At 50.9% G+C, this 27,265-nt stretch overlaps 1 protein-coding gene across 1 annotated transcript; it reads left to right on the top strand.

Moving 5' to 3' along the window:
* Window positions 1–369: 369 nt before the first annotated feature.
* Window positions 370–26,268, top strand: waplb (WAPL cohesin release factor b). The gene is made up of 20 exons (XM_023830904.2): window positions 370–699; window positions 2,729–3,192; window positions 9,287–9,923; window positions 10,921–11,240; window positions 12,363–12,484; window positions 14,743–14,835; window positions 15,280–15,444; window positions 16,498–16,634; window positions 16,732–16,843; window positions 16,993–17,220; window positions 19,042–19,153; window positions 19,282–19,379; window positions 19,589–19,665; window positions 20,719–20,858; window positions 21,603–21,718; window positions 22,197–22,361; window positions 22,484–22,691; window positions 22,767–22,855; window positions 23,759–23,854; window positions 24,068–26,268. Exons 2-20 carry the CDS (start codon window positions 2,751–2,753, stop codon window positions 24,131–24,133), a joined length of 3,423 nt encoding a protein of 1,140 aa, XP_023686672.2. The 5' UTR covers window positions 370–699; window positions 2,729–2,750; the 3' UTR covers window positions 24,134–26,268.
* The last annotated feature ends 997 nt before the right edge of the window (window positions 26,269–27,265 follow it).

Raw genomic sequence — 27,265 nt, 5'->3', positions numbered from 1 at the left:
ATCCATTTTCTGAAACCGCTTGTCCTATTCAGGGATGCGGAGGGTCCGGAGTCTATCCCGGAGGCTACAGGCGCAAGGCAGGGAACAACCCAGGATGGTGCGCCAACCCATCGCAACCAAAAGAAATTGTTCACTCACTACCATTCCCGGCGGGCCTTTCGCCTTACGTGATTGCGTTTTATTCCCGACGCATCGACATCCCTCCCTCCATCCCGCCCACTCGCTCTTTATTTTCACTATCGAATCGTTTCCTTCAGCCAACAACCAATAGCATCTCATTTTACATCCTCGGTGCGCGGCGGACTAAGAATGACATGCCAACGTCTGGCTTCCTGATTGGTCAATTTTCAGTTTGCGGAGTAGTGACGGTGTTGTTGGCAGCGCAGGGACGAGGGAGGGGGGGGAACCCGAATGGAAGCCATCGGCGAAGCATAATCGACTCAGTCGAGTTTTAAATAGCTAAGTACTTAACAATTCGAGAATTACACCTTTAAAAACAAGCATCGTTATTGGCACCGGTGTTGCGAAAATCGTTGCATTGCTTGAAGTCACCGCAGCCGGCTTCGCTTCGAGTAGTTGGTGCCTTGTTTATATTGTGCGGGGAGGTTTTAGAGAAGAGGCCCTGTCGGTGCGAGTGGAAAGAAGCGGCCGTCTCCGGAGTGTGACTGAAGCGGCTCGGCCTTCTCCAGCGGCAGATAGGTCGGTTACCTCTCCGGGTGCCTTTTCTGGACGGTGATGTAATAAAAAAAAATGGTAGTTTGGAGTTGGATGAAGGTTACGCGGGACCTTACATACTGAGAAGCGAGGGTCCTGTAGCTAACATGCTAGCTAGTTAGCTAGCAGACCCGGCGGTGATTCCCTGGTTCTTAAAGTCTGGTGTAAATAGCTGTGCTGGGACAGGCAGCTGTCAGCTGTGCTGTATAACCACAGGGACTGCCCTGTTACACGGCTCCGTGAAACACGTCGAGGCTTCTGCCTGCATGGCCAGATATACAGCTTTTCCTCCAAAGTGATTTTCAGCAGGCAGAGAGCCATTTCGTCTGCTTTGACTACTTGGGGATATTGACGTTTGAGCGGGCTCCATTGCTGCTGGTAAAAGTAAAGATGTGCGTGGTATTTTGATAACAGCACACATCCTAGGCTGCCTTTTGGACGGAGTTGCTCTCGGTGTCCGCTTAGATGAGCGTTAGCTTAGTCGGCTAATGAGCTAGGTGGCGAGACCCTCGTCCACTTCTGAATTAATCTGCGTTAATGTGTGTGAGAGACCGTATTCAGCTAAATAAAACCAAATACTGAGCACTAACGTATCACACATCCAGCTGTGAAATAACGTCATTGGTGTTCATAAGGTGGGACGTATCTGCCGGTATTTTGGTTTGCTACCCACATAGCAGGGTTTGAATAATGAAAAAATCTAATATTACGATTCCTTTCGATTTCCTATTCGTAAATAAATGTGTCTTTAGTGTGATAGGTATGCATGCCCGTCTGAACGCAATTCACCCCATGCATTAAATCTGCCTCGACATCAGTTCACCTGATATTGTTGTTATTCGGATATTCGTTTAATTTTGGAGCGAGTTTCGCTATAATAACTGAAATTTATGTCAAATACGCCGATATGGAGTCCCTTGGATAGGTCCCTAGCCCAGCTTTTCCAGTCCGTGACACGGTGCGGGGCGTACGCATGCGCAGTGCTTTACCAGCAGCTATCACGTATCAGAAATGAACTCCCCCCACGCCTGGGTGGTCATTGAATTCTCCCTCATCATGGAAGTTATGGTGTTTCCGGGAAATTTGTGCTTCTTGGAGTTAGTGTATTACCAGTGCAGAAAATCCTGAAAGTTTTCCTGTTTATGGAAAGTGCAGCTGATTTATCAATACAGGGTTTTAATTTCTCATTGTACATCACCGGTATTTATTTCATATTGAAAAATATACCACACAGAGAATATGTTTACAGTCATGTACCTTTGAAATTATACTGAAGAATATTTTTGGCTAACAAGAAGCATCTAACACAATATACAGCTACTGTGACAAGTAAAAGATTTTTGGAGAGACTAATACTGTTATGTTGCATTCTTGAATCGAAAAGATAATCCTTGCAGACAACCTTAAAGATTTATTTTGATGTTTAGTTATTTTGTCTGTTGACCTGCAACGTGAGCAATTTAGCGTCTGCTGGAGGAGTATTTGACTGTTTCTTGGCTACTCGGGATATATTTTATGTGCTCTGCTGTCAAGATGTGTGCATATTTATAGTTTAATTTAATGCAGTTTTTTTGAAGCTTGGCTGTGGAATGAAGTATGACTTTTGTAAGCTGTCTATTGTGCTTTTTCAAATGCGGTCATGCCAAGGTTAGAAGTTGTGCTTTATCAGATCTAGAACTCAAAAAAGACACATTCATCCTTATGCTCCTGAAGGCTGATGATTGAATAACATTTTGTGGAGCTGTTTGGCTTGTACAAATGGATTTCACCCAGAATTACATTCTGTTCTGCAGAGCTGGATTGTAGCTATTAAAATGCTTGACATAAAGTTGTGTTTTATGTAGTTGTGGTTTAATAAGGAGAAATCTGCTTGACCTCCCAGACGTTGTCTAGCTTTGGAAAACTGAGTGGCTGCATGACTTAAAAGAAAGTTATGTTTGTGGCTTTGGAATGTAACAAATATAAATTGCGAATATTTATTGAACCTCACCTGTTTTCCCCCCTTTTGGAACAGAGAATATGAAACAGGCGTCACAATGACATCACGATTTGGTAAAACCTACAGTCGCAAGGGAGGGGACGGGAGCTCCAAGTTCGATGAGATATTTTCTAACAAGAAGGCCACCCTCAGCACCAAATGGGGGGAGACAACGGCCACGGTGGGCTCCAAGAGGCTGGGCTTCCGGCCCGAGGTAAGCGAGCTTCCCAAAAAGCCCCGTCGCGTGGACGAGGACAGCTCCGAGGATCCCTTCGGCTTCGACAGCGATGACGACTCGAAGCCCGTCACCTCACGCAACATTGCCCAGCCTCGGGCCCCGCCCGCTGAGCCAAGCTGCGCCGAGAGGCCGCGTACCCCACTCGGGGCCAACAGCAGAGTGGCTCCGTCAGCCAGCATAGAGGCCTCTCCCCCCGGTTGGGATGCCGCCATCTTGGATGGTGACAAGGACACCAGCAACTGGGCCTTTAACAGCAATACAGGTAAGTGCTCATGACTGTTTCCAGGCCTGTTGGCAGTAACTGTATTGGCTGCCTTATGCCTACTTCTGTCTGCCACTTCTTATTGGTTACTGAGCTGCATCCCCATCAAGATCAACCAATCAGTGATTGACAGCAGCTGGAAAATCCCACCCTCTGTGGCGTTAGAAACTGTCCTTGTCAGGTTGTCGTGTTGTGTTGCTAAGTAGCGTGGACATAGCATATGGATTTAAAATGTATGGGCAGGAGAGTTCAGTAGGTTAGTGGTCTTTGCTCAGTTACTACAGTTAGATAATCCACAAGAAAGTAAAATGAATAAAAGTCAAGTAATTGCTGAGTCCCACTGACACAGTCAGTTCAACCGATGGTTGCAGTCAGTCTGTGTTTTGTGTGCTATCAGGGCTGCCTGCCCCAGCAGGCATGCAGGAAATAGCCTGCTATCGTGTGTGTTTTAACTAGTGTTTAGTGTTTACATTCTCAACAGAGCCTCTTATCCACAGTGGTGTGTGTAGAGCAGTGTTTCCCAACTCAGTCCTCGGGGAACCCCACACTGTCCAAGTTTTTGCTCCCCCTCAGCTCCCAGCCAATCAGGATCACCGAATACCTGGTACAGGTGTGCTGGGAGCTGAGAGGAAGCGGAAAACATGGACTGTCCAGGGTTCCCTAAGGACTGGGTTGGGAAACACTGGTGTAGAGTATGGAAAAAGTACCATTTATTTCCAATAAATGGGTATTAAAATACATGGCAGTCCACCTAGTCACAGTCCGAGGATCAGCTCATTTTGAAAGTTGGAGGGTTGATGGTCGCTTGGTCTTGCAGCATGTCATCATCAAAGCGAAGCGAAAACTATCAAAGCAGAGTACAAGGTCTGAATTTAGGCTAGAGCAGTGTTTCCCAATCCAGTCCTTGGGGAGCCACAGGCAGTCCATGTTTTTGCTTACAGGGAGCTGGGAGGGAGCAAAAAAATGTGAAGTCTGGGGTCCCTGAGGATCGGGTTGGAAAACACTGAGGTAGAAGGTCACAAAAACCCTTGTTTAAACATCAATTTAAAAACAATACGATTAAGCCTATCAAGGGTACATCTATAGTTGGTCGAATGTACTGTTGTACTCAGTTCTGTAATAGATTAGAAGGTATATTTTGAATGATTATAACTGAAGCTGCAGTTAATTTGGGGGAAAATGCTGCCAAAGCAAAAGTTGCATCGCCAATGCAGGTTATTTTTGGTCTTGCTGGAGAGTAACTCCATTAAGTGCAGGAGGATTGAAAGGATCAGCTCTGAAAGCAGTGCTGTGCGGCGGTGTGTCTTGACCTGGGGGGGTTTGTGCACAGAAAGCCCCCCCACGCGTCGCAAACGTTCCCTGCTTCTGTTTTGTTATTGTTACAAAAAAAAAACAAAACATGTAGGGTGTGATTTGCATGTGGCCAGGGTCACTGGAACTGCATATCAAAAAGACAACAATAACATGTTCTCGGCGGGTGTCTGACAGGCCCAGACGGGTCCGTGGGGGGCACTCTGGGGCGGCAGGCCCGGCTACGCGGGGATCGGACGTTGGACACATTCTTGGCATGACGGCCTCGAGTCAGACAGGCAGCGATGTTCTAATGTTGGGCTGACTCACTAAGCTGAATCTGCTCCTCACCCTTTCTGTTAGCTAATTAGGCAGGCGATTTTATCCAGAATGACTTTAACGAGCTTCTATTTACCTGCCGGTACAGCAGGCCGAATTTGAATGAAATAATTCGGGTGAAACTCCTCGTGTGAGGGTGCACCAGAGAGACCCGTTTCAATGTCACAGGTCTGGTTGCTGACCTGCTAGCAGAACCTGCAGTCCTTTGCATAAGCAGTACCTTCTCGAAGGCTTAACTTCCAAACTGGTTTCAGAAGAAACCAAAGTCAGTCCATTGCCCATAAATGGCTCAACGTCAGTAACATCATTGGCTTGTGTGCTGTCAATAGCCAATCAGCTTCTTGCTAATTGTTTTATTCCATTTTGAACATGACCGGTGCAAGTTAATGGCGTGGTAATCTGTGCTAAAGAAATTGAAATTGGTTTTGCCCTTAAGCATCAGTTTAATGCAGGATGACTGCTTCAAGGGCACCGGTCAGTGGTTTTAAGGCTCCTTTAACTGCTTAGAATCACTGGAATAAAAAGATCAATGCGTGTGGATTAAGCAAAGTTTTAAAACGACTTTGCGGCCACATTAATGCTAATGCCTATTGAACACTATGAAGGGCTCATCAACTGATGGGTTTTATTGGGAGTTTTAATGAGGTTAATTATTTGAAAACTCAGAAATGGCTCTTTGATATGCCTCAGGTACTTGTTTAGTGTTCTTAGAACTTCTGTTTGATAAGTAGTTTTCAGAGTTTTATTTTTGAAAGTCTACATTCTGTAAATGGTACATGATGATATTTTAAGAATAGAAATTGATTCACCTTAAAAACATCTTACTAAAGTCATAGAGTTTAAAGAATAAAAGTAAACATCCCCCAGTGACTTGATAAAACTTAATAAATATGGAATATTTGTTACTGGATATCCACCCTGCAAATAGAGGTCCTGACATTCTCATAATGTGCACGGCTGCCCTCATTGGCTATCAGGGTGAACCTGTAATGTTTACATACTGCAAAGCAACTGGAATATCTCTGCATATAAGCACCGTTTGTCAGCTGGGTAACACTTTCCATTTAGAGAACATCTATTAAACTGGGGTGCGAAGTTTAATTTCTCATTGTACATCACCGGTTAAGCGTTTCTCAATGTAACGTGTGCTGAGGGTCTTTATAACTATGTAAGAGATGTGTCCTTTTTCTGCGTGCCTATTGTCAAAGACAAGGGTTCCCCGATTCCGGTCTTGGAGGGCCAGTCCGCAACATGGTTTGCAGATTTCCCTGCTCAGGCACACATGATAAACTCGGCAATTGGCTGGTGAGCTGAATAAGGTGTGTTTGAGCAGGGAAACTTGCAAACTGTGTTGTAGACTGGCCCCCCAGGACTGGAATTTGGGAACCCTGCCATAGACCTTTGTCAAATTAAAACTCACTTTAGAGACACTAAATCAACTGGAGAAGCTGGTGTGTCCAGTTAGTCTCGCTGATATGGTTAGAATGTATATAGGCTGTTTTTTTTTTAATATACGGGGTGTTAAGCACAAATCTGTAATCTGTTATGTAAATACTGCCATCATGGAACTGGATGAGTGCAGTGATTCTGAGTGTTTTGTAAGCGATGATTCACACCAGAGCTGAGGCAATGCCGGTGTGTCGCAACACGGAGCCGGTCGGTCAGTACATGTGGAGAAGCGCGATCGAGTGGAGCGTCTGTTTGCCTGCGGATGGGCTTAATAACCCAGCCTTAATTACCTCGATCTTTTGGGGGGGTGGACTGCTGATGATTTTTAGGACGACTTTTGTCCGAAAGCCAAGATAATTAATTAATTTTTATAGTGAAACGTAGTAAACCGGAGAATAATATCCAGCGAAGCAGAAGCCGTGCGCAATGACTGGGGCCGACTTGGAAGATACCCGACTCATTATCAAGTATCTCTTCTGCATGGTGCGTAGATTGAGCTGGTGACTCTTCCGGTTTCTGTTACACTGATCAGGGGAATGGAGCGGGGGTCCTGGGCTTGTTGTCCTGCGCCTGTCTGAACCTCCCCAAATCTCCCTGGTTTTCACCGTGCAGTCCAGCTAGCTGCGTTTGTGATGATGAGCCGTCTCTCCGCGCTCTAGCAACGTCCCGGTGGTGCCAGCGTCTCGCACATTGGTCCCCGTCACCTGCGATTGGACGCCTCCGCTCAGGGCCGTGCGAATGGGACGGAATATTCTGAGAACTCCGCAGGCAGGAACTGCATCGTTTTTTTTTTTTGTTGTACTTTTGAACAATTCTGTCAAATGAACACCACAGAATTCAGCAAGAGGCTAAGAAACCATTCACTGCCCCACTTTTCACACTGCGTCTGTAGCTACCTGCTCTTCAGATCCTTTAATCTTGTTTAACAGCCACTTACTGTTTTTAGTGAGACCGTGAAGTAGTCGCCCCCCCCCCCCCCCCTATAAAACTGCTTATAAATAAGCATGAATGTGTATCATCTTATGCACGGTCCATAATCAGGCTGCCTTTGTTTTAAAATGCCATGTGGATCCAGGTTCTTCACTGGATGTCATTCATGTGGTGTACTTGGCTCGTGTCGGTGTGCTCCTGGTTTCCTGAGTGGTTCCCTTGGAAACACAATGGCAGACTTGCCAGTGCATATTGTTCTATCACTAGCTTGCTAAGCTGTCTGCACAGACGAGTCCCTCTTGTGGAAAAAACATCTGTGGCCTTTTACTATAAAAATGACCTTTCTTAGACACTATACAGTTATTTGCATCCCTGCAGTGATGTTTTCTTATGAATGTTTTTAAAGTACACAGCAGATGATGAAGCGTTGATGGCGAGGGCTTCACTGTAAGGATGAAGCGTTGATGGCGAGGGCTTCACTGTAAGGATGAAGCGTTGATGGCGAGGGCTTCACTGTAAGGATGAAGCGTTGATGGTGAGGGCTTCACTGTAAGGATGAAGCGTTGATGGCGAGGGCTTCACTGTAAGGATGAAGCGTTGATGGTGAGGGCTTCACTGTAAGGATGAAGCGTTGATGGCGAGGGCTTCACTGTAAGGATGAAGCGTTGATGGTGAGGGCTTCACTGTAAGGATGAAGCGTTGATGGTGAGGGCTTCACTGTAAGGATGAAGCGTTGATGGCGAGGGCTTCACTGTAAGGATGAAGCGTTGATGGTGAGGGCTTCACTGTAAGGATGAAGCGTTGATGGCGAGGGCTTCACTGTAAGGATGGAGTGTTGATGGCGAGGGCTTCACTGTAAGGATGAAGCGTTGATGGCGAGGGCTTCACTGTAAGGATGGAGTGTTGATGGCGAGGGCTTCACTGTAAGGATGAAGCGTTGATGGTGAGGGCTTCACTGTAAGGATGAAGCGTTGATGGCGAGGGCTTCACTGTAAGGATGAAGCGTTGATGGCGAGGGCTTCACTGTAAGGATGAAGCGTTGATGGCGAGGGCTTCACTGTAAGGATGGAGTGTTGATGGCGAGGGCTTCACTGTAAGGATGAAGCGTTGATGGTGAGGGCTTCACTGTAAGGATGAAGCGTTGATGGCGAGGGCTTCACTGTAAGGATGAAGCGTTGATGGCGAGGGCTTCACTGTAAGGATGAAGCGTTGATGGCGAGGGCTTCACTGTAAGGATGAAGTGCTTGTTGCCTTGGCTGTTTTTGGTGTTGAAGCTGTTCCCATTTTTGGTAGGACGAGGTGCCGGTTGTTGACTGGTGTGCCACGAACCCCTTCTGCCAACGTGAAGGTGCCAGGTGCCTTGTGTTGTGGTCTGTGCCGTGCTCGTCCCCGACCCGCAGGCACGCTCCTTTCTGTGTCGTATTTCCGCTCTCACACTGGATGTTTTCACTGCGTGACGCGACGCTCAGCCTCGTGACACAGAACGAGGCCGCGGCGGCAGCGGTGCAGTTGGCAGCTGCGGAATTGCAGCTCTCCCAAAACGTGGCACTCTGTCGCGTGACTCAGAAGCGCATTTCGGAAGCGCCTGTGGCTTAAGTCATGTTTGGCGGCCCGTGTTTGTCGGGTCGGTCTTACGTCGCTTACAGTACGCTGATGCGGCTTCCTGTTTGGCCATCGGCCCGGACACCTGTAACGAGCGACGGAGCTTCCACTCGCACCCAGGGCTTTACCCCATGCTTCCCCCAGCTGGGAGCAGGGACTGCTCTGCTCGGAATACCAGATTTGTGGTGTGGCGGATCTAGGGGGTGCAGGATCTGCAAGACAAGTCCAGCAGTTGGAGGTGTAAGAATAGATACAGCTATCTGTGCCTCCTGCACCGCATGAATCTATGTAGGGTGGGGTGGTGGTGGGGGGTGGGAATAAAGCACTAATAGATAAAAACAAAGGGGGATAGAGCAGACAGTGTTTAAGTGTCATCTGGACAGTCTTCCAAGAGATATATTTGGGCGGCGTAATTGACTGTTTTCAAGCTGGGTGCTTGCGATCTCTGGATATTGGCCATTAATGTCCCCTCCGCTCTTCCCAGGGAGGACGTGGTCGAGTGAGGGAGCGGCGAAGGACAGCTATTCCTGGTATAAAAACGCCTCGGAAAGCGACAAGAAGCCCACCTCCCAGAGTACCACGCTAAAGACTGAGGCCCGGGATCCGCTGGGCAGCTGGAACTCTGTGGCCGGTCTGTCGGTGTCGTCCAGCTCCGAGCCGGTGGACCCGGCGTCCGCGTGGAAGGTGGGCGACGGGCGGGGCGGGGGGGACGTGGCCTCGGACCCGTGTGGGGACTTCCTTGGCGTAGGGGAGAGCGGGGAGCCCGGGACGGGCGACAGCGAGGTGCCGGCTGAGGATCCTTCGCAGGGGCTCACCCGCCCCCCCAACTGCAGGACGTACCACCGGCCCAACAAGGCCAGACAGGCCACTGGCGCAGATGGCAAACCCCTGTCCAGCTCCGGGTCCCTCAGGGTCAGCGGCCAGGCGGACGGCACCCCCAGAGGCCGGACGCGGGACTACACCGTGCTGCACCCATCCTGCCTGTCCGTCTGCAACGTCACCATCCAGGACTCCATGGACAGGGGCATGGAGGAGTTCACCTCCACGACGGCGCCTGCTGACCTGGGAGAGGCCGGCCGTCTGAGGAAGAAGACGGAGGCGGCGGCCGCCAAACCTGCCAGGTATCCCGTCTGGTCGATGGCGTGCCGTTATCCCGCGCGCCACTCATGTGCAAGGCAGGTCCCACGGTCACATGACCAAAACAGGGCGGGGCACTCCAAGCTAAATTTAACAGCATGGCAGTTTTCATTATCGCGGCTCACATGAGGCAAAACAAATTAAGAGGCAGCTGTGAATTGCTTTTGGCACGTGAAGGAGCTTCTAGTGATTACAAGATAGCAACTCTGGCACGTTTAGAAGCGTGTAATTATTACACGACCTGCATCGTGACCCTGAAAACTGTGTCTTGGCTAAACATGTTTTAGTGATTCTCATTTTTAATTCTGTTAAACTTTTGTGAGCGTGTGCAGCCTGCTGTAGCTGTAACTATCAAGAACTTTGACATCAATCTTATCTCAAACTCACTTCTGGATGTGGTGGCTCTTTCAAAAAAAAAATAACCGTAGTATCACCTGCTATTTAACATGACCGCTGTCTTCATCATTTAACGGCGGCTGTGTCAGATGCGGTAAAGTCGTTCCCTCCTATCCCAGCTTCCGTTCCGGTGAATTCCGGTGACGTATCTGGGCTCTCACATGCTCAGTGCGCGCGTGGGGTCGTTTGCCTCTGAGGTCGTGCAAAGAATCACCTGCTCGTTTGTCTCTCTTGCGGGGTCGTGACCTATAACTACAGCCGCCAGTTCATAAACCCGTGTCTTGAATTTACGTTTATATACTCGGCAGATGCTTTTGCCCAAAGCGATGTACGAGTGAGGCACATTCATTCGGTCAAGGAGGCGACTAGGCATGATTAGGGCTGGGCTGAGCTTCCAGTGACCGCTGAGCTTCCAGTGGCCGCTGAGCTTCCAGTGGCCGCTGAGCTTCCAGTGGCCGCTGAGCTTCCAGTGGCCGCTGAGCTTCCAGTGGCCGCTGAGCTTCCAGTGACCGCTGAGCTTCCAGTGACCGCTGAGCTATGTGTGTGAGCAGCATTGCAGCAGCCGCCTCCTCCTCTCCACTGCAGATTCCGGCCCGCACAGAGCAAGTCCAAGAAGGAGACCAAGCTGGATTTCTTCGGGTTCGAGGAAAGCGAGGGCCAGGAGGCCGACGGGGATCCCGCCGCGTCAGGCAGTGCCACATACAAGATCAAGTACTTCGGCTTCGACGACCTGAGCGAGAGCGACAGCGATGAGGAGGACGAGGGCTCGCTCGCCGCCGAGAAGAAGAGGGCCAAGAAGAAGGCGGCGGCGGCTGCGGCTGCGGCTGCGGCGGCCGTCACCGAGGCGACACTGGCCACACCCCTCAGCGCTGACAGCCAGGACAGCCAGGCCAGCACTAACACGGGTAGGATAGCCGTTCCACTTTCACATCTCTGCCGGATTCCATAGATCCACATATGGTTGTTGGGTCCAGGGGGGCCCTGCAGTTATACGTTGGAGATGTAGAACCAGATGACCCTGTTAATGTATAATTGTGTGATAGTGCTTTGGATAGAGGCATTAGCTTGAAAATTCAGTCAGGGCACTCGCTCTCAGCCCTACGACGCACGGTCACATTGCAATTTATAGCCGGCAGTGATGCTCCCCCCGCCAGGGCGGAATGCTGAGCCCAGCTGCAAATCTCTGCAGGCTCCATGTTAGACGCTTGGGCTGAACCATCTTCACTGAGACGGGGGTGTAGGTGTCCTGTGAGGGGAAAAGCAGCACTTTGCTAAAAGCTGTCGGTTATTTACGCAGCTCGCTTATAAGCCCCATTTAACAGACTTGCAGAATGAGCCGTAAGTCCTTTAATGGCATAACGGTATTTTTTATTTATTTTTATTTTTTTACAGAGCCAATAACGCAAATGCGGATCACTTTGTTGCTTAATTACATCGTCTTCCCTTTTAAGCTTCTGAGCTCGCTTCATCGAGCCCCGCAGTAAACGTAAATCCCGTCGGACGGCACGAGCCTCGCTCGTGTCTTGGCTTGACAGACGACTGATGACTTTATATTTGTGTCATCAGCACCTGCGGTTGCAATTGCGGTTAAGCTACCGTGTTCCTGTAGTTGTCTGTAGGGGGCAGTAGCGTTCTGATTGTCCGGACTCATTCTGTCACGGTTCGGTAAGGAGCTCCTCTGCAGCCACATTATTTAAATGTAACTTCCTGGAGGCTAATGGTTATTTTTGCTAGGAGCAGATCTGTGGATTCAGGGTCAGGATCAGTTTTTAAGTCTCTATCAAGGAGCTCACAAGTTGTGAAGTTTAGCTTAAAGGTCATAATAGAATCTAGTCCCCCTTCCACCCCAGGGATTTAATGAGTCTTTTAGCTATGAGGGCTTTTGTGCCATGCGTCCTAGCATCAGAATCTCTTGCTGTCTTACCCGTCTTCCTCTAACTCGGTGTTTCCCTGTCCGGTCCTCCGAGATCCACAGACAGTCCATGCCCGGTCTTACCCGCACCTGCCCCCCTCCCCCTTTCCTGCAGATGTCTCAGAGTACCCAGAGGATTCCTGTCCAGTGGCACCTGGAGCACAGAAGAGGTCCCAGGGGAAGCAGTCCGAGAAATCCAAGGAGAGCAGCCGGAAGATATTCAGCGGCCCCAAGAAGGTAACCGCTATATCATGCGGACGGAGGCCTTTCTGATACGGCGCCCAGTGCTTGTGTGGACTCTTCTAAGCCGAATTTTGGATTGCATTCGCTCGCTCTGTCATTGTCCTTTTCTCTGCCTTCCTGCCCTGTTAATCGATATCTCCCTGTTCTGTGTAATATCAACCGGAGGTGCTTGAGAGGATCATCGAGTCTGACGGACTTGTGCTTAGTCTAGAAGGTCTTTTGCTGGATTGGGAAGCTGAGGCTTGGGCGTTTGAATAGGCTGCTAGCCACCAGCCGCTGTCTGGCATGTGCTGCAGAGCGGGCCGGCAGAATGTGAGGCATCATCGGGCCGGTGATCCGGGCCCAATGGGCCCTTGTGTTTGGAGTCATGACTGTCGAGTGGAGTGGATTTAACTACATGCTTTGGGGGGGATCGGATGTTCCCCGTCGAGGGACTTCCTCGCAGGTGTCGGAGGTCGGAGGATCCGGTCTTTGCTTGTTTTGAACGCAGTCGGTGCTTCAGGATTAGGTAACACTGGTCGGAGCAGCTGATGGTAAAACGACCCATTAAACGACTGGGATGTTCTGTGGCCTGTCTTGGGTGGCCTGTTCGCCCCCTATGGGTTGTTTTTGGGAAGGACTCATTTCCGTTAGTTTAAGGCATTTTAATTGGACTGAGAGCGTATTCCAGCTGTGGAGTCTGGTTTAAGGTCTGCTCTGTGATCGTTTCTCTTTTCCTCAGCCTGTTCCCATCGTTTCCAGTTTGTGTGCATGCTGGTTACTGCCGTCTCTCCCCAGAACCACTTTGGCGACGTCTGTCCTTATTACAGCCCATTACAGATTTTTCAAAATGGATGAAAATTGAGTGATAATTCTTTAAATGTGAAAATTAAGACTGGCAGGAGTGTAATCATTGCTCTTTTTTGTTTTATGAGATGATTAATCCGATTATGGCCATTTAATGTTTGATTGTAATTATCTCCGTATGATCACACGGCCCTTGAGCCAGAGGGAGGTGCGTTTGTGACACGTCGTCATATTCCTGTAAAGGTGCGAATGGCCTTTAATTATAAACCGTAGGACTCTCCCCTGCCGTCTTTCGTTTACAAAGCTTCTGTCCTTTCCGTCATCGTCCGAATGCGCTGGCCTTTGTGGACAGGGACCGTGGCAGGGGTGCTTTGGAGTTTTGGGAAATGTCAGTGGGTGAGAGGTGGAGCGTCTTATAGCTGCAGACCCGCTTTGTAATGCAACCGTCACAGGATCGCTGCCGGTTTCCGTAAGTCCCGCCCCCCGTTACCTCCGCAGTATTATCACCCTGACAATTAATCCCGTCGCCCTGTAGTTAAATGGCATTGCAGGTCAGCAAAGTGCGTGTGTGTTTTTGATTTTTTTTCTTTTCCCTCATGCTCCCCACAAATAATATCCCAGGAATAGGCCTCGGTTCATCCTGGGGGGTTGCTCTCTACTCGCTTAGCCTGGTGGACCCAGGCTAGGGGTCCTTGGCGTGTGTATGGGGCGTCTGTTGTACGTGCTTCCACATTGGGGATTTGGCTCCGGAATTCCCGATCCCGTGAAAAGGAGAGGGTCTCCCCACAGCTCGTCGGTCCATCTGACCTGCTGTCAGATGGAGCTCTTCCCCCTCTGGCCTGACTGGATGGAGTGTCCTGGTATCCACTGTGTCGGGTTGGAAACCTTTGCTTCTCTTCTGAACCTATTCAAATGTGTCAAACTGAACCGAAAACAAACCAACACCTATAAGATGCCCGGTTGATGGTGATGAAGATGATGTAGATGTAACTTCTGTAGCGCAACATTTTTAATAACACAAAGGTCATGGGTTTGAATCCTAAGGACCCTTCCCTCATCTGTAAGTCTCTTTGAGCAAATCAGCGTGATAGATATGTAAATAAATGATGCCAACATAAATACCACTGCTTTGATTGTTTGCACCTTTAATGTAATGGTCCTCATGGCCGTCCCTATTGAGTGTGATGCCCTGTTTCATGTCTCATGTTAGGCCAGTCAGTGACATTTTTAAGAGTGTGTGAAGATCAGGAATGTTCCAGACTCCCGCGGACTCTGTGTTTGTCTTCCTTGAACGCCGTCCTCCTAGGCATTGTGGTGACCCGCCATTAGGCTAATGGTGACATGGAAATGATGTCATCGGGGCTTTGGGCTGCCTTGGTGCCCCCTCACAGCGAGGGCCTTTGTAAGACCTGGGTGGGTTTACTGGGTCTGCATTGACTCACCCCCCCCCCACCCCCTCTCTGCAGTCCCCCACCAAAGCCGTCTACAACGCCAGACACTGGAACCAGCCGGAACCGGAGGATCTGCCGCCGCCCCTGTCCCGTTCGAAGACTGCCCCGGTAAGACCGTCTGTCCTGCCTGACCCCCGGCCAATCAGAAGGGCCGCCACAGGCTGCTCCTGTTAAAGAGGCCCATTGTCTCCCAAGTTCCTCGGCTGAAGCTCAGCCAAGCCCATGCAAATGAGGCTCCGTGCATCTGGTGGCAGAGCTGAAATGTCAAACTGCCCCCCCCCACCCTCCATTACCCCGGGCAGGGCGGTTTGTCACGCACGCGTTTCACAGCCCTGCTCCAGTCAGTGCCTCTAGGCTGTTTAATTCTTTTTAATAAACATTTTAGAATGCATGGCCTTGGTTAGAAGGTGTTTGCATTCGCTAGGCTTTAAAACGGATCGGTTAAGTTGGCGCCGCCCATCCTTCCTCCTCAGCCGTTCGTTTCTCTCCTCCTTCAGCTTCATACGATCGCTTTCCAGAAGGTCCGTAATTTCGGCCGTTCCTTTCCCACAGGCCAGTCTGTCGGGGGGCAGCAAGGAGACCAACTCCCACAAAAAGGACGAGGGGGTGTTCAAGTCGCCGCTGCCGCCCTCCAAAGTCATCAAGTCGGTGACCTTCCCCACGGAGCCGTACCAGGACATCGTCACGGCCCTGAAGTGCAGGAAGGAGCACAAGGAGGTAAAGCCTGACTCGAGGTCCGGCCCATGTGCCTGGCCAGCCACAGATCCCCCCCCCCCCCCCCCCCCCCCCATAGCCTGGGGACCTGACGCTCCGCTTTTAAGATGAATGATTATTGAACGCCCTGCCAGGAGGCCAGACCACGCACTGGGAGCGGTCATCAGGTCATTAGTTGACACTTAAACCCCATACAGCGTGGAAACAATTTAGCATTTCTATTCAAGCTACTTAAAAGCCTCTTTTCAAGGAAAGGAAAGCAAAATAATACTTGACCCCTCCCCCCACTCACACATTCATGATCACCCACCCCCCCCAGCTTTGCAAGCAAGCCTGGAAGTATTTTTATGTCTTGCTCCTTTCAAAAACATTGCAGCAATATTGAATGCATGGTTTACGTAATTGCTTGACAGTCCTAAGTGTATATTGCAACCTTTCAGCCACATTTATTGGTTAAAAGTCTGTTTTGTCTCATCTCTAAAGTGATCATCTGTCGTTATTTCTGGCTGACGAAACAGGGTCACTTCCTTTAATTGCCGGTCTCTGCGCAAGCTCCCTCTGAAAATATATATAGCGCACGTTATGTTACTGGAGTCCACCTGCACTTTCATTTACGCCTGTGTTCTGCGTTTGGCCGTTGACCAGGAAATGCACTCCGTCTTTTCTCTTCCCTCCCCCCATGCTAAGAATAGCTGGGCTCTAACCCTCTCAGGTCCTTCTGTATCCATCAAGGATGGGAAGGCAGCCTTATTACTCACGTGTCCACTGTGGTGCTTTGGACGGCTTTAATGTATTTGGCTAATCCTGCCTGGAGCCAGACCGCTGCATGTTAGACTTAGTTCTTCAGTCCGTGCTTTGGAGGCACCAAGACTGAATTTTTTAATTTTTTTTTTTAGCCTTGTGTGAAAGCTTCTATAAAGATTCCACATCATACTGTTTTGTATACTTCCAGTTCTATTTGCAGCCAACAGGGGGCACTGTGGAGCAGTAGTTTATAGCTGATGTTACTGTTGTGCATGATGCCCGTCTTTGTGCCCCTTCTCCCTTCCCCGATAGCTGTACACCGTCGTCCAGCATGTGAAGCATTTCAATGACGTGGTTGAGTTTGGCGAGAACCAGGAGTTCACGGACGACTTCGAGTACCTGGCCACGGGCCTTAAGAGTGGCCAGCCGCTCAACACGCGCTGCCTTAGGTAACGTCCACCTTAAGCTCGCCGCCAACCCCTCCAATCCTGAAATGATCGGCACCTTCATTTTCTACATATCTTTACCCCCCCACCCCGGCTCCAGTGTCATCAGCCTGGCCACGAGGTGTGCCATGCCCAGCTTCAGGATGCATTTGAGAGCCCGGGGGAAGGTCGCCCAGGTGTTCAAGACCTTGAACGATGCCCCTCAACACCCGGTACGCCCACCGGCATAATCACTGTTCGACTGAGGGATGCCCTCTGCCCTTCTGCTTAATCCTGGCTTTATTTGTGCCCACGCTGAAGGAAATCTCTGCTGCTATTCCTCTATAAACTGAGTTTCACTCGCTCCTCCCCCGCATCTCAGAACCTGGCCCTGTGCACGGCCTCCCTGATGTACATCCTCAGCCGCGACCGGCTCAACATGGACCTGGACCGGGCTAGCCTGGACCTGATGATCCGGCTCCTGGAGCTGGAGCAGGACTACAGTGCCGAGGACCAGATGACGGCCAAGGAGATGAGCCGAGTCAAGGAGAAGATCCGTAAGCTGTGTGAGAGGGTGCACAACAAGCACCTGGACCTGGAGAACATCACGGTGAGCCTTCATCCGGGACCGTGACCGAGGCTCTTCGGGGTTTTAAAATTCCCTGCTCGTGAGCCGTAAGGGCCTTTGCTGGTGCCGTCATTCCTATAAATACACCCCAGGAACACACCTCTTCGTTTTGGACCGCCGCAAATGTCACCGCATGGCAGGTGGGCCGCGATTTGGACCCGGAGCCTCCCAGACGAGGTCTCCGTGGGGGCTCTCCTCTAGTACTCTAACAAAGTACTTTAAGCGGAATTGCTCCAGTAAAACCCACAGCTGAGCTCATGTTACATTGTAAGTCACTTTGCATGAAAGTACCAGCGGAACAGCTCTGGTATCAGTGGCAGTTCAAGACCATTTCAATTGAGTGGACCAGACTGGGGCCAGTTGTTCTGTTAGGTGGGGGTCAGATGCATTTGACCTTAATGTCAACAGCTATTACTTGCACTAGATTGCCATCATTAGGAATCAAGACACTTTTGAAAACCAGTGTTATTTATGCAATGCTTTGCAGTCACATTTCACAGTTTTTACAAATATGTACTTAATTCTGATTCCTCGTTTAGACTGCCTTGCTTCCACAAGCTTGATTATCTTTTTCTGTCTTTAATTTTACTTTTCACCAACTGAAGCCACTCGACCACCCGGTGCCCCCCCCGCATTGAGTCAGGAAAATGTGCTTACGTTTGTGTCTCGCCTATTCCCAGCGCACAAAATTTTAGCCCGCATATATAAACGGAAATAATAATAATAATAATAATAATAATAATAATAATAATGCATTTATTCAGACCCAAGTAGCATATTTAGGGGGGCAGCTGGGGGGGATGCATGTTGTCACAGGGGCACTGCCCCCACCCCGAGCCACCTCTGTCAGATATAAAAGGTGTTTTGCTCCCCGTTCCATCCTTTGCTCCCTCTAGTGGAAACCATTTGAAATGCATGTGTTGGTGTATGAGTGCGAGCATGACAGACTGTTCATATTCCCCATGGCTGGTAGGGTCAGCCATTACACGGGTGACAGTAGGAATCATAAGTACAGGTCAATGTTGAGTGATAGTCTTGGGTGTCATTTGGGACACGTGACTTAAGTTCTTTGGGCTATTTTAGGGTAATAAAGCTGAATGTAATGATGCTGGTGTTAATCACCCTTTCTGTCAGTCACTTAAGCCTGGAAATTGACAATGTTGAGTGTAAAACCGCGCTCGTAAAGATGGCTGCTTGGCACCAGGCCAGCTGATCACTTTCACATGGCTTCTAAATGTCAGTATCGCCTTAAATCTGGCAGCGTTAAAGACCACCAAGTATGAAACCTAATAGGAGCTCTGCTAGCAAATTGTGTTCTCCTAGCAGAGATGTAGCCGTGCTTCAAGTGTTACCTGAGTAACCTAAGCTCCTATTGGCTTGGCTCTGTTGAGATGTTCATTCTAAAGACGTCCCCTTCAGATCAGGGGCGGGGCCTGCAGGAGCATTGACCTCAGCTGAAAGCTGATTGGTCCCCTACCCTATCACTCACTGATTCTAAACCTATCATTGGTTAATGATAGGTGGGGCCCCTCCTGTATGAATTTTAAAAATCCTAGAATCACCCTGCCTGAGATGCACGTGAGATTGACGCTGACACAGACTTTGGACAAGCTGTTACTGAAGATGGGTCGCATAAAAATTTTGCAAATGTACCACTTTAAAAATGTGTGTCCCCCCCCCCCCCACCGGTTTACCGAATGAGAAGTGTGAGTGGCTGCTGGAGTGCGTCACAGTCCATTAAACGCTCATTGCATTGCAAATTGATGAATTTGGCTGAGAGTGACTCCATTTTTCCCCCCCCAGACGGGACATTTAGCCATGGAGACACTGCTGTCTCTGACCTCGAAGCGGGCAGGCGACTGGTTCAAAGAGGAGCTCCGACTACTGGGGGGGTTGGACCACATTGTGGATAAAGGTAAGAGGTGGGGGGGGGGGGGGGGGTTCCATGAGTCCTGTCAGGCCTAGGGAGGGCCTTCGTGGGTAGTTTTGCAGGTTCTGCATTGTGGGTCCGTGTTCTGAGACGGATCCGTCTCTCTCCCGCAGTGAGGGAGTGTGTGGATGACCTGGGTCAGGAAGACGACAAGGAGAACCTGGTTGCCTCGCTGTGGGGAGCAGAGCGGTGTCTGCGAGTCCTGGAGAGTGTAAGCCTTCTGCGTTTTATTAATCTACGTTATTGTGTTTGCGTGTGGGTGGTGTGGCTTGGATCTTTGGGGCGGGCAAGTGCCATAATGAGCATCCTGTCCTCCCCGACCATCGACCCTCCTCTGCTTCGCCGCCCCTCGGCCGTGGCAGGAGCGGCGCCTGCTTTCCGCCATTTTGAAGTCTCACTCCCCTCATTTCCTCGTCTCAGGTGACGGTTCACAATCCGGAGAACCAGGGCTACCTAATCGCCTACAAGGAGTCACAGCTCATCATCTCGTCTGCCAAGTAAGTTCGGGAAATCAAGTTGCAGGAAATGTCGGGCCGCCGCCCCCTGCAGGCTGTGTGGGGGATTGATCGCTCTTCCCATTCCTGTCCAAACTCCGCCCCCGAGAGTCTGTCAGTCACCCCGACAGGTGGCTCTCTGGAGCAGGGGCTCTGTGACATTTTTAATGCCTGGCGAAATGCTTTACGTGGGGGACCGAACACGTCATGTCTAAACCATAAACCATAGTGCTCCAGGTGTAATTATTATAAAAGTGCCAGAATTTTCCAGAAGGATGCACTCCTGTACGTGCTTCTGTGTGAATTTGACTCGTTTCGGCTGCATGTGCACTATCGCCACTACGTGGGGTCTGTCAAGGATTTTTCCGCTCTTAATTGAGTTAGTGCATCCTTGCTGAGGCCACAACCCGGATTTCTCTGGGTCGGGGGGACCGACGGGAGGCTTAGGCGACTGGGGGTGGTGGGGGGGGGACAGCACAGCCTGCTGCCCCCCCATCCACCCGGCACTGTAATTTCATTATGGGGCCGTAGAGGGACACAGAGCCCCAAAATTGGCCCCTCCTTAAGGCTCCTCCCCCCACAATAATGAACGGCCCCCATCTGTTTCAGTAAATAATGGCTTCCTGTTAGTGTAATTGCATTATCATCTGCACTGGGCCGCGCTCCCACTACGTGCCGGTACCATCGCTCACCACGCACCAGGCTTCCTGTCTCCACGTCCCGTCAGTGCCACACTGGTGACTGATCCCTGTACAGCCTTCTGGGCTGCACCCTGTCCCTCTCTGTGTCTGTTAATGTTGGTCAAGTGCGGGACCACAAGGGTATCTGAAAAGCTGATTGATCCCCAGGGTGCCCCATCCGTTGTCACTGACCAATTCATAACATATCATTGGCTAATAAGGCTGCCCCCTCTGCATGAATTAAGGCCCCTGTTATGCTCCCAACTTAAAATAAATAAATTAATAATAAATCCCAGATAGGCTCTGGTACCGCGGCCCCCGCTGGCCAGGCTTGATCCTTGCTCTGAGGTGCTGTGGTCCTCGCCTCCCCCCCCAGGGGCCTGCGGCACTGCGAGGCAATGATCCAGCGCTACAGCCGGGAGGTGAGTGGCGACCGTGGCAGCAACGTGGGCAAGGCTGTGGAGGACTGCATGCGGGCCATCATCGGGGTGCTGCTCAACCTGACCCACGACAATGGTGAGTGAGGCTGAGGCCACCCACGTGAAACCTGACTGAGCGCGCTCAGTGTGACGAGGAGGCCTATCTTAAAGGCGCTCAGTGCGAGGAGGAGGCCCATCTTAAAGGCGCTCAGTGTGACGAGGAGGCCTATCTTAAAGGCGCTCAGTGCGAGGAGGAGGCCCATCTTAAAGGCGCTCAGTGCGAGGAGGAGGCCCATCTTAAAGGCGCTCAGTGTGACGAGGAGGCCTATCTTAAAGGCACTCAGTGCGAGGAGGAGGCCCATCTTAAAGGCGCTCAGTGTGACGAGGAGGCCTATCTTAAAGGTGCAGAGATTAACTTTGAAATCACACCGCGCTCTATAAATGGTGCTGCTTGATTCCCCCCCCCCACTCTTTTTTTACCCGCCCTTTTCCTCCCTCTCTCTCCCTTATTCTCTTCCTTCCCTCTGTTCTTTTCTCTTTCCCTTCTCCTCCATCCTCCTCCCCTCCTCTTATCCTCTCACTGCTCCTCCTTCTTACCCCTTTTCTCCTTGCTCCCTCCTCCTCCTCTTTCCCCTTTGTCCTTCCTCCTCTTCCATCTCCTCCCTCCCACCCCTCTTTTTCCCTTCTCTCCCCTTCCTCCTCTTCCTCTTTCCCCCTCCCCTTTTCTCTCTCCTTTCTACCTCTCACCCTCCTCCTATTCTTTTCACCTCCTCTCCCTCCTTCCCCTGTCTGTCCTTTACCCTCCTCTTTCTCACCTCCGTGCCTCATTCTCTCTCCTCAGAGTGGGGGAGCACAAAGACCGGTGAGCAGGAGGCTCTTATCGTGACGGCGCTGAACTGCGTGCTGAAGGTCCCACAGTACCTACCTCAGGAGCAGCGCTTCGACATCCGCGTGCTGGTATGCTGCCGTCGTCACCCCCATAACTGCGGGCCGTCTCATGTTGGGGGGCCGGGGGCTAAGTTTGAATATGTCCCATTGATGCAGCGCGTTGTGGCCGCTGCAGATTAGCCGGCTGTGTGACACATGCAGATCTCGCCCCAGACGGCTCCCTTTTAAAGTGCGTGATGTGTACTAATGTACCAGGGCGTTTTTAAAAATACCGCATCCATTCTTCCCTTTTCTTGCTGTGTCACTGACTCTGGCTCCCCCCTTCCTGGGCCCGTGAGTCAGTCGGGCTCTTTGCAGAGACCAGCCTTCTGTCACCGGAGCGTTATGCAGCCGGCTTGGGATGCATCCATGCAAATTGGCCCCTCAGTCCACCTGCCCGCTTCCCAGTGAATTCTGTTCACCACACCGACCGAACGTTAACGTCAGGGAGTGGATCGGAGACGCACAGGGGGTGCGGTCATGTGACCGAGGCTGTCCGTGTGCACAGGGCCTGGGGCTGCTCATCAACCTGGTGGAGTACAGCGCCAGGAACCGTCACTGTCTAGTGGAGATGGAGTTGGAGTCCAGTGCGCCCTTCGACTCGGTGTGTCTGGCCGAAGGTGAGGAGCTCCGGGCTGTGGGATCCTCGAGCGCCATCGCTGTCCTGGTGCAGGTAAGGATACCGCCGTGATGCACACACAGTCTACTCACTCGGCTGCTAGAGGGGCTCCTGCTGGCTGCCCCCTTGGGATATCCGCGACTTGGTGCCTGAGGGGTCCCGCTGTGCCCTCGCAGCTGTTCCTCCAGAGGGAGCGGGCGGCGGTGCTGGCGGAGGCCGAGACCGACGACTTCATCAACGACGCGCCCAAACCGCAGCTGGATCAGAGCGGCGAGTGGCAGGAGACGTCCGGCGAGATCCAGTGGGTGGCGTCCGAGAACGACGACGACGTCGGCAAGACCGACAAGAAGGAGGAGGAGGAGGAGGAGCTGGACCTCAACAAAGGTGACGCCTCCCGTGGAGACTCGCCGTTCGGCTTGGTCGGTACGAGCTCTCGCTGACGTCCCGTTTCGCCCACAGCTCTGCAGCATGCTGGGAAGCACATGGAGGACAGCATTGTGGCCTCCTACACCGCACTGTTACTGGGCTGCCTCTGCCAAGGGAGTCCCGTAAGTCCCCGTCCACATCTGCGGGGTCCCGTAAGTCCCCGTCCACATCTGCGGGGTCCCGTAAGTCCCCGTCCACATCTGCGGGGTCCCGTAAGTCCCCGTCCACATCTGCGGGGTCCCGTAAGTCCCCGTCCACATCTGCGGGGTCCCGTAAGTCCCCGTCCACATGTGCGGGGTCCCGTAAGTCCCCGTCCACATGTGCGGGGCCGCTTCCCCGTCTTTATTTTTACCACGATCGTGCCAAGACGACACAAAGTAAACTTAGAGAATCAAATGTGGAGCTGTTTCACAGAGCGTATACTCGTATGGGATGGTGCCTGGCCTCCGGCTATGTCTTGGGCCTGTTAAGGAAGAATTCGGAATTGCATCGCGTGCTTCGGTGTGCTAGCAGTGACACCCCCCCAGCCCCCAGACCCCGGGTCGTTCGTCATTGTGCTCGTCACGCCCGTGTTCCTCTTTGGCCCTGACAGATGAGACCTTCCTTCGTTCACTTTATTGGCCTTCAGGAGGCCTTTTGTAGAAAATTACAAATTTTGAAGCAGACTGTCACAGTCATTTAAAATCCTGCGATATCCTGTGTAGTGTAATGAGGCTCCTTTTACACATTATTAGTCCAACAGATTTTCATTAAAAACAACGGTCTTCTAAGGGGGATGGCGTTTTATGACTGATGTCTTTGGTCATTTACCGTCCTATTGATGAACGGGGGTAAATCTTGCTGTCGGTGGCCTTTTGCCATCCACGTGAAGGTCATGGACAGGCAGTCATCAAGCCAGGAGCAGCTGGGAAGCTTACTGTTTGCGTACAGAATGCCTGGTGTGGATTCAGGGCCGGATGTGACAATGACATCAAAGGGTCAGCAGAAGGATACTGACTGAGGCCTGCTTTGCTGTCCTTTTGCAGATGAATGTGACTACTGTGCGAGAGAACCTACCCAAGGGGGATTTCTCCATCATGACAGAAATGCTCAAGAAGTTCTTGAATTTCATGAACCTTACGGTGAGTGGTGCCGGCCGTGTCCGTCTGGGGAAGCCCGTTCCCCGATTCTACACAGCAACCCCACCTCTGACTTTCCCTCTGTCCTGTAAGTGTGCTGGGACATGTGTGGTATTCATCTTGCTGTCTGTTAACTGCAGCCCCCCCCCTCCCCCCCCGACGTGTGTAGAATGTTACTGTGGTAACAAACCCCCTCTTCGCTCTTCTTGTTCGCAGTGTGACGTTGGCACCACAGGACAGAAGTCCATCTCCCGGGTCATCGACTATCTGGAGCACTGTTAGCGGCTGGGCTCGGCGCCGGAGGAAGCTGGGGCCGTCTGGCTGGGAAGAGGACGCCGCGTGGGGGGGGGGGGGGGGTGGGGTGGAACGGAGAGGCCACCTGTCACAGAAGCAGCAGCAGCATCGCTGGCAACAGAATTGCAGCTGCCAGTCCCCCCACCACTAGAGTGTGAGGCCAATAACAATGTTCAACTTACCTTTTCTTTAATTTCACCTCCCGTCCCCCAGGTGTCAGTCATACTGGTTGAGAAAACATGTTTTGAGTGGTATGCTATATATAAAAAAATTTTTTTTAACCATTTCCAGTGGCCGTTCTACACGTAGCTTATCGATAGTCGTCAGGTCCGTTAATGCGAGTCGTCCAGGACGGAGGGAGGTGTTCTCCACTGTCTCCAGCGTCACTGATGAACCTCCTCTTTTTCATCCGTGGCCTCAAAGAGCCCCCACTGCGGCACGCGCTCATCTGGGTCGACCTCGTGCAGCCGCGAGTGGCGCCAGTGAGAACGGAAGGGGCAGGGCTTTCCGCCCCCCTCCCCCGTCAGCCCATCCTGTCCAAGTGGCCGCATGACCCGTGTCCGGGCTAATTTGCAGAGTCGCGTGCAGCGTCTGCCGCCGGGAGAGCGTGCCCAGAGTTCCTTGGCTGGAACTGGCCCATAGCTGCCTGCCCTGCTCATGGTTCTCTCCTGCAAGCGCAGCTGCACGCGTGGGTGAGCCCTCACATCTCCTCGATCTCGTCGGGGCTCCGCGTTCACTCGCTCACTCAGAGAGAAATCACTCTGGGTATGTTTGCCGGGTTTATCTCGTAGCCCCGGACGGTTCCAGAGCAGATGTTCACGGTCCGGCAAAGACCTGGCCGCCCCGCAGATGTGCGCCCTGGCAGCGCGGCCTCTTCCGTAGCTGGCGTCCGTGTGCGCGAGTATCTCCCATTGTTTCCATCACCACCTATCTTAAGGTGCAAAGCCAGTGTTAGTTAAAGATGCTCTACAGTCGGGAGCTTATAGGTCCTTGTATGGGGTTTTTTTTTCCTTCCAATAGTAGAGTGAAAATGGGCAAGTTCACAGCATGAGATGCGTAGCTTGGCAAAGGACCTGGATCCTGCATGGCGGGAACATCGAGTCTATCCAGCCCTGTGTTACCCCGCCCCCCCACTCACTGCTCACCCACAGAACATGCTTTTAAAAGTGTTGTCCGTATGCTTTTACTCTGACTGCAAAACAGAATGTCAGAAACAAAACCGTCAGCAGGACTGGAAAACCATTCATTGAAGCACTTGAATTTAACTTTTGTCACCTCTCACCCAGTCTTCTCTGTTTGAATTTTACTTTCTTTTCTTTTTTTTGGGGGGGGGTGGGATAGTATCTGTTTTAAATGTTTTTGTTTTAATATATTAGTGAAATGTAGGCTCTGTTCGAGGGTTCTGCAGGGAGCTGTGATGTATTACACCCTGATATGCATTTAGTTTGCCGCCGTTTTAGTGTAGGTTCCATCCGCACATGCGCAGTAAGCTGATTTATTCCTGAGTTTAATCGCAAGACCCACTGGAGGTTAACGTAATAAGGACAGGGGTTTGCTGTGTCTTGGGGATTTGGGGTGGGTGGGGGGGGAGGGGGTCGCCCGTGCCCATCCAGAATTAGAACCTTTGTTAATTTAATTTAACAACTCCTTTTGTATATTTAAACCTTGTGGTGTTGCTTCCCTGTTGAGGCCCTGTTCGGCTTTGAGTTTTAGCAGATATATTTCGTAAGGAACCAGTCAAATGTCCTGCCGCTTGTATTCCTAGCAGACTCTGGGCCGATTCAAGCCCCCTTCACAGGAGCAGCTGATTCGCTCGTATTTGTAAAACCGAGGTAGACACTGACGTTTACGAGAGATTAATCTACGAATCTGAAAATGAATGGGAAAAAGCAAAATGTAAATAGTTCTGTAAATACCGGCAATTGAAAGTTGTAATCGTAGACTACTTTTCTGAATTCAATCCTATTTTTATTTTATACAGTTTCTCAGTTGTGTCATTTGAAGTACAATAAAAAAGTATACAAAGCCAACTGCAGGAAGAACTTTGTACCAATTTCAAGAATTATGTCTTTGATTACCTGTACATAAATTTTAACTCCAATAAAATTGCTACTTTCAATACACGCCGAGTTTTCCGTCTTTTTTCCTGGTGTGTTGCTTTTGACCTGAAAGGCTCGTCTCCGCACAAAGTTCCCCAAAAACAACAGTAAATGCAGTAGTGGACCGCAGTATCTTTTTATTAAATACATTGTCAATCACTACATTTGATTCACTATGTTATATAAAAATGGCAATTTTAAAAATCTCAAGAATTTCAAACACGTGTGTGTATATATATGTATATACAAAGACTGCTTACAAAAGTGAAATACCGGCGTGGCTTTTCTCACTTGGTGCCGCTGGGTCTTTCCCAGAGGCTTATTAAGTCTTTTAACTCCGTTTTCAGGAGATCGCCGCTCGGCTGTTCTGTACTGTCCGTCACGCTGCCAGTCTTGCCGCTATTAAACGTTTCCGGCGCCTCCACATTCACGTCCTTTCCCGGGTGTTTCCCACGCAGGTCTTCGGAAAATGCACTTTTTCTGGCTCTCTGCTGGTTGATGTCTGGGCCGCAGCCCCTGTCCTGTAAGAGCTCGCTGAGGGTGGAGATGTAGATTTGCGCCATTTGCAGCGTCTCTGACTTGGACAGCTTCTTCTCGCTCTCCAGGGTCGGGATGACGCTCCTCAATCGGTCGAACGCCACGTTAAGCCCAAGCATCCTCCTCCTCTCCCTGGCATTGGCGGCCAAGCGACGCCGCCTCTGAGCCCTGTCTATGGCGCCCGGATCGTGGTCGATGTAGCCACTTATACCAGGAAGCCGGAGCTCCACTATACACGGATCACACTGCGCTCTCGCATCCATCCACCTGGACTGCACAAGAGCCTGGACCGTGGACTCGTCCTGGAGGTCTAAACGATGGGGGTTTTGCCCGTTTTTATTATAGGCACTAACTGTCTCCCGGACAATGCACGGCGTTGTGGGACTTCTGCGGCGTGGCATCTTCTTAAGGTGACCCGCAAACTCCGCGCGCTTTCAAGTTTTCGGAGACTTTAAAGTTTCATGGGCGAAAGGGGGGCATTTTA

The sequence above is a fragment of the Paramormyrops kingsleyae genome, chromosome 20 (genome assembly GCF_048594095.1).
Source record: "Paramormyrops kingsleyae isolate MSU_618 chromosome 20, PKINGS_0.4, whole genome shotgun sequence".
NCBI classification, from domain to species: Eukaryota; Metazoa; Chordata; class Actinopteri; order Osteoglossiformes; family Mormyridae; genus Paramormyrops; species Paramormyrops kingsleyae.
This window is presented reverse-complemented; position numbering and strand designations above follow the sequence as displayed.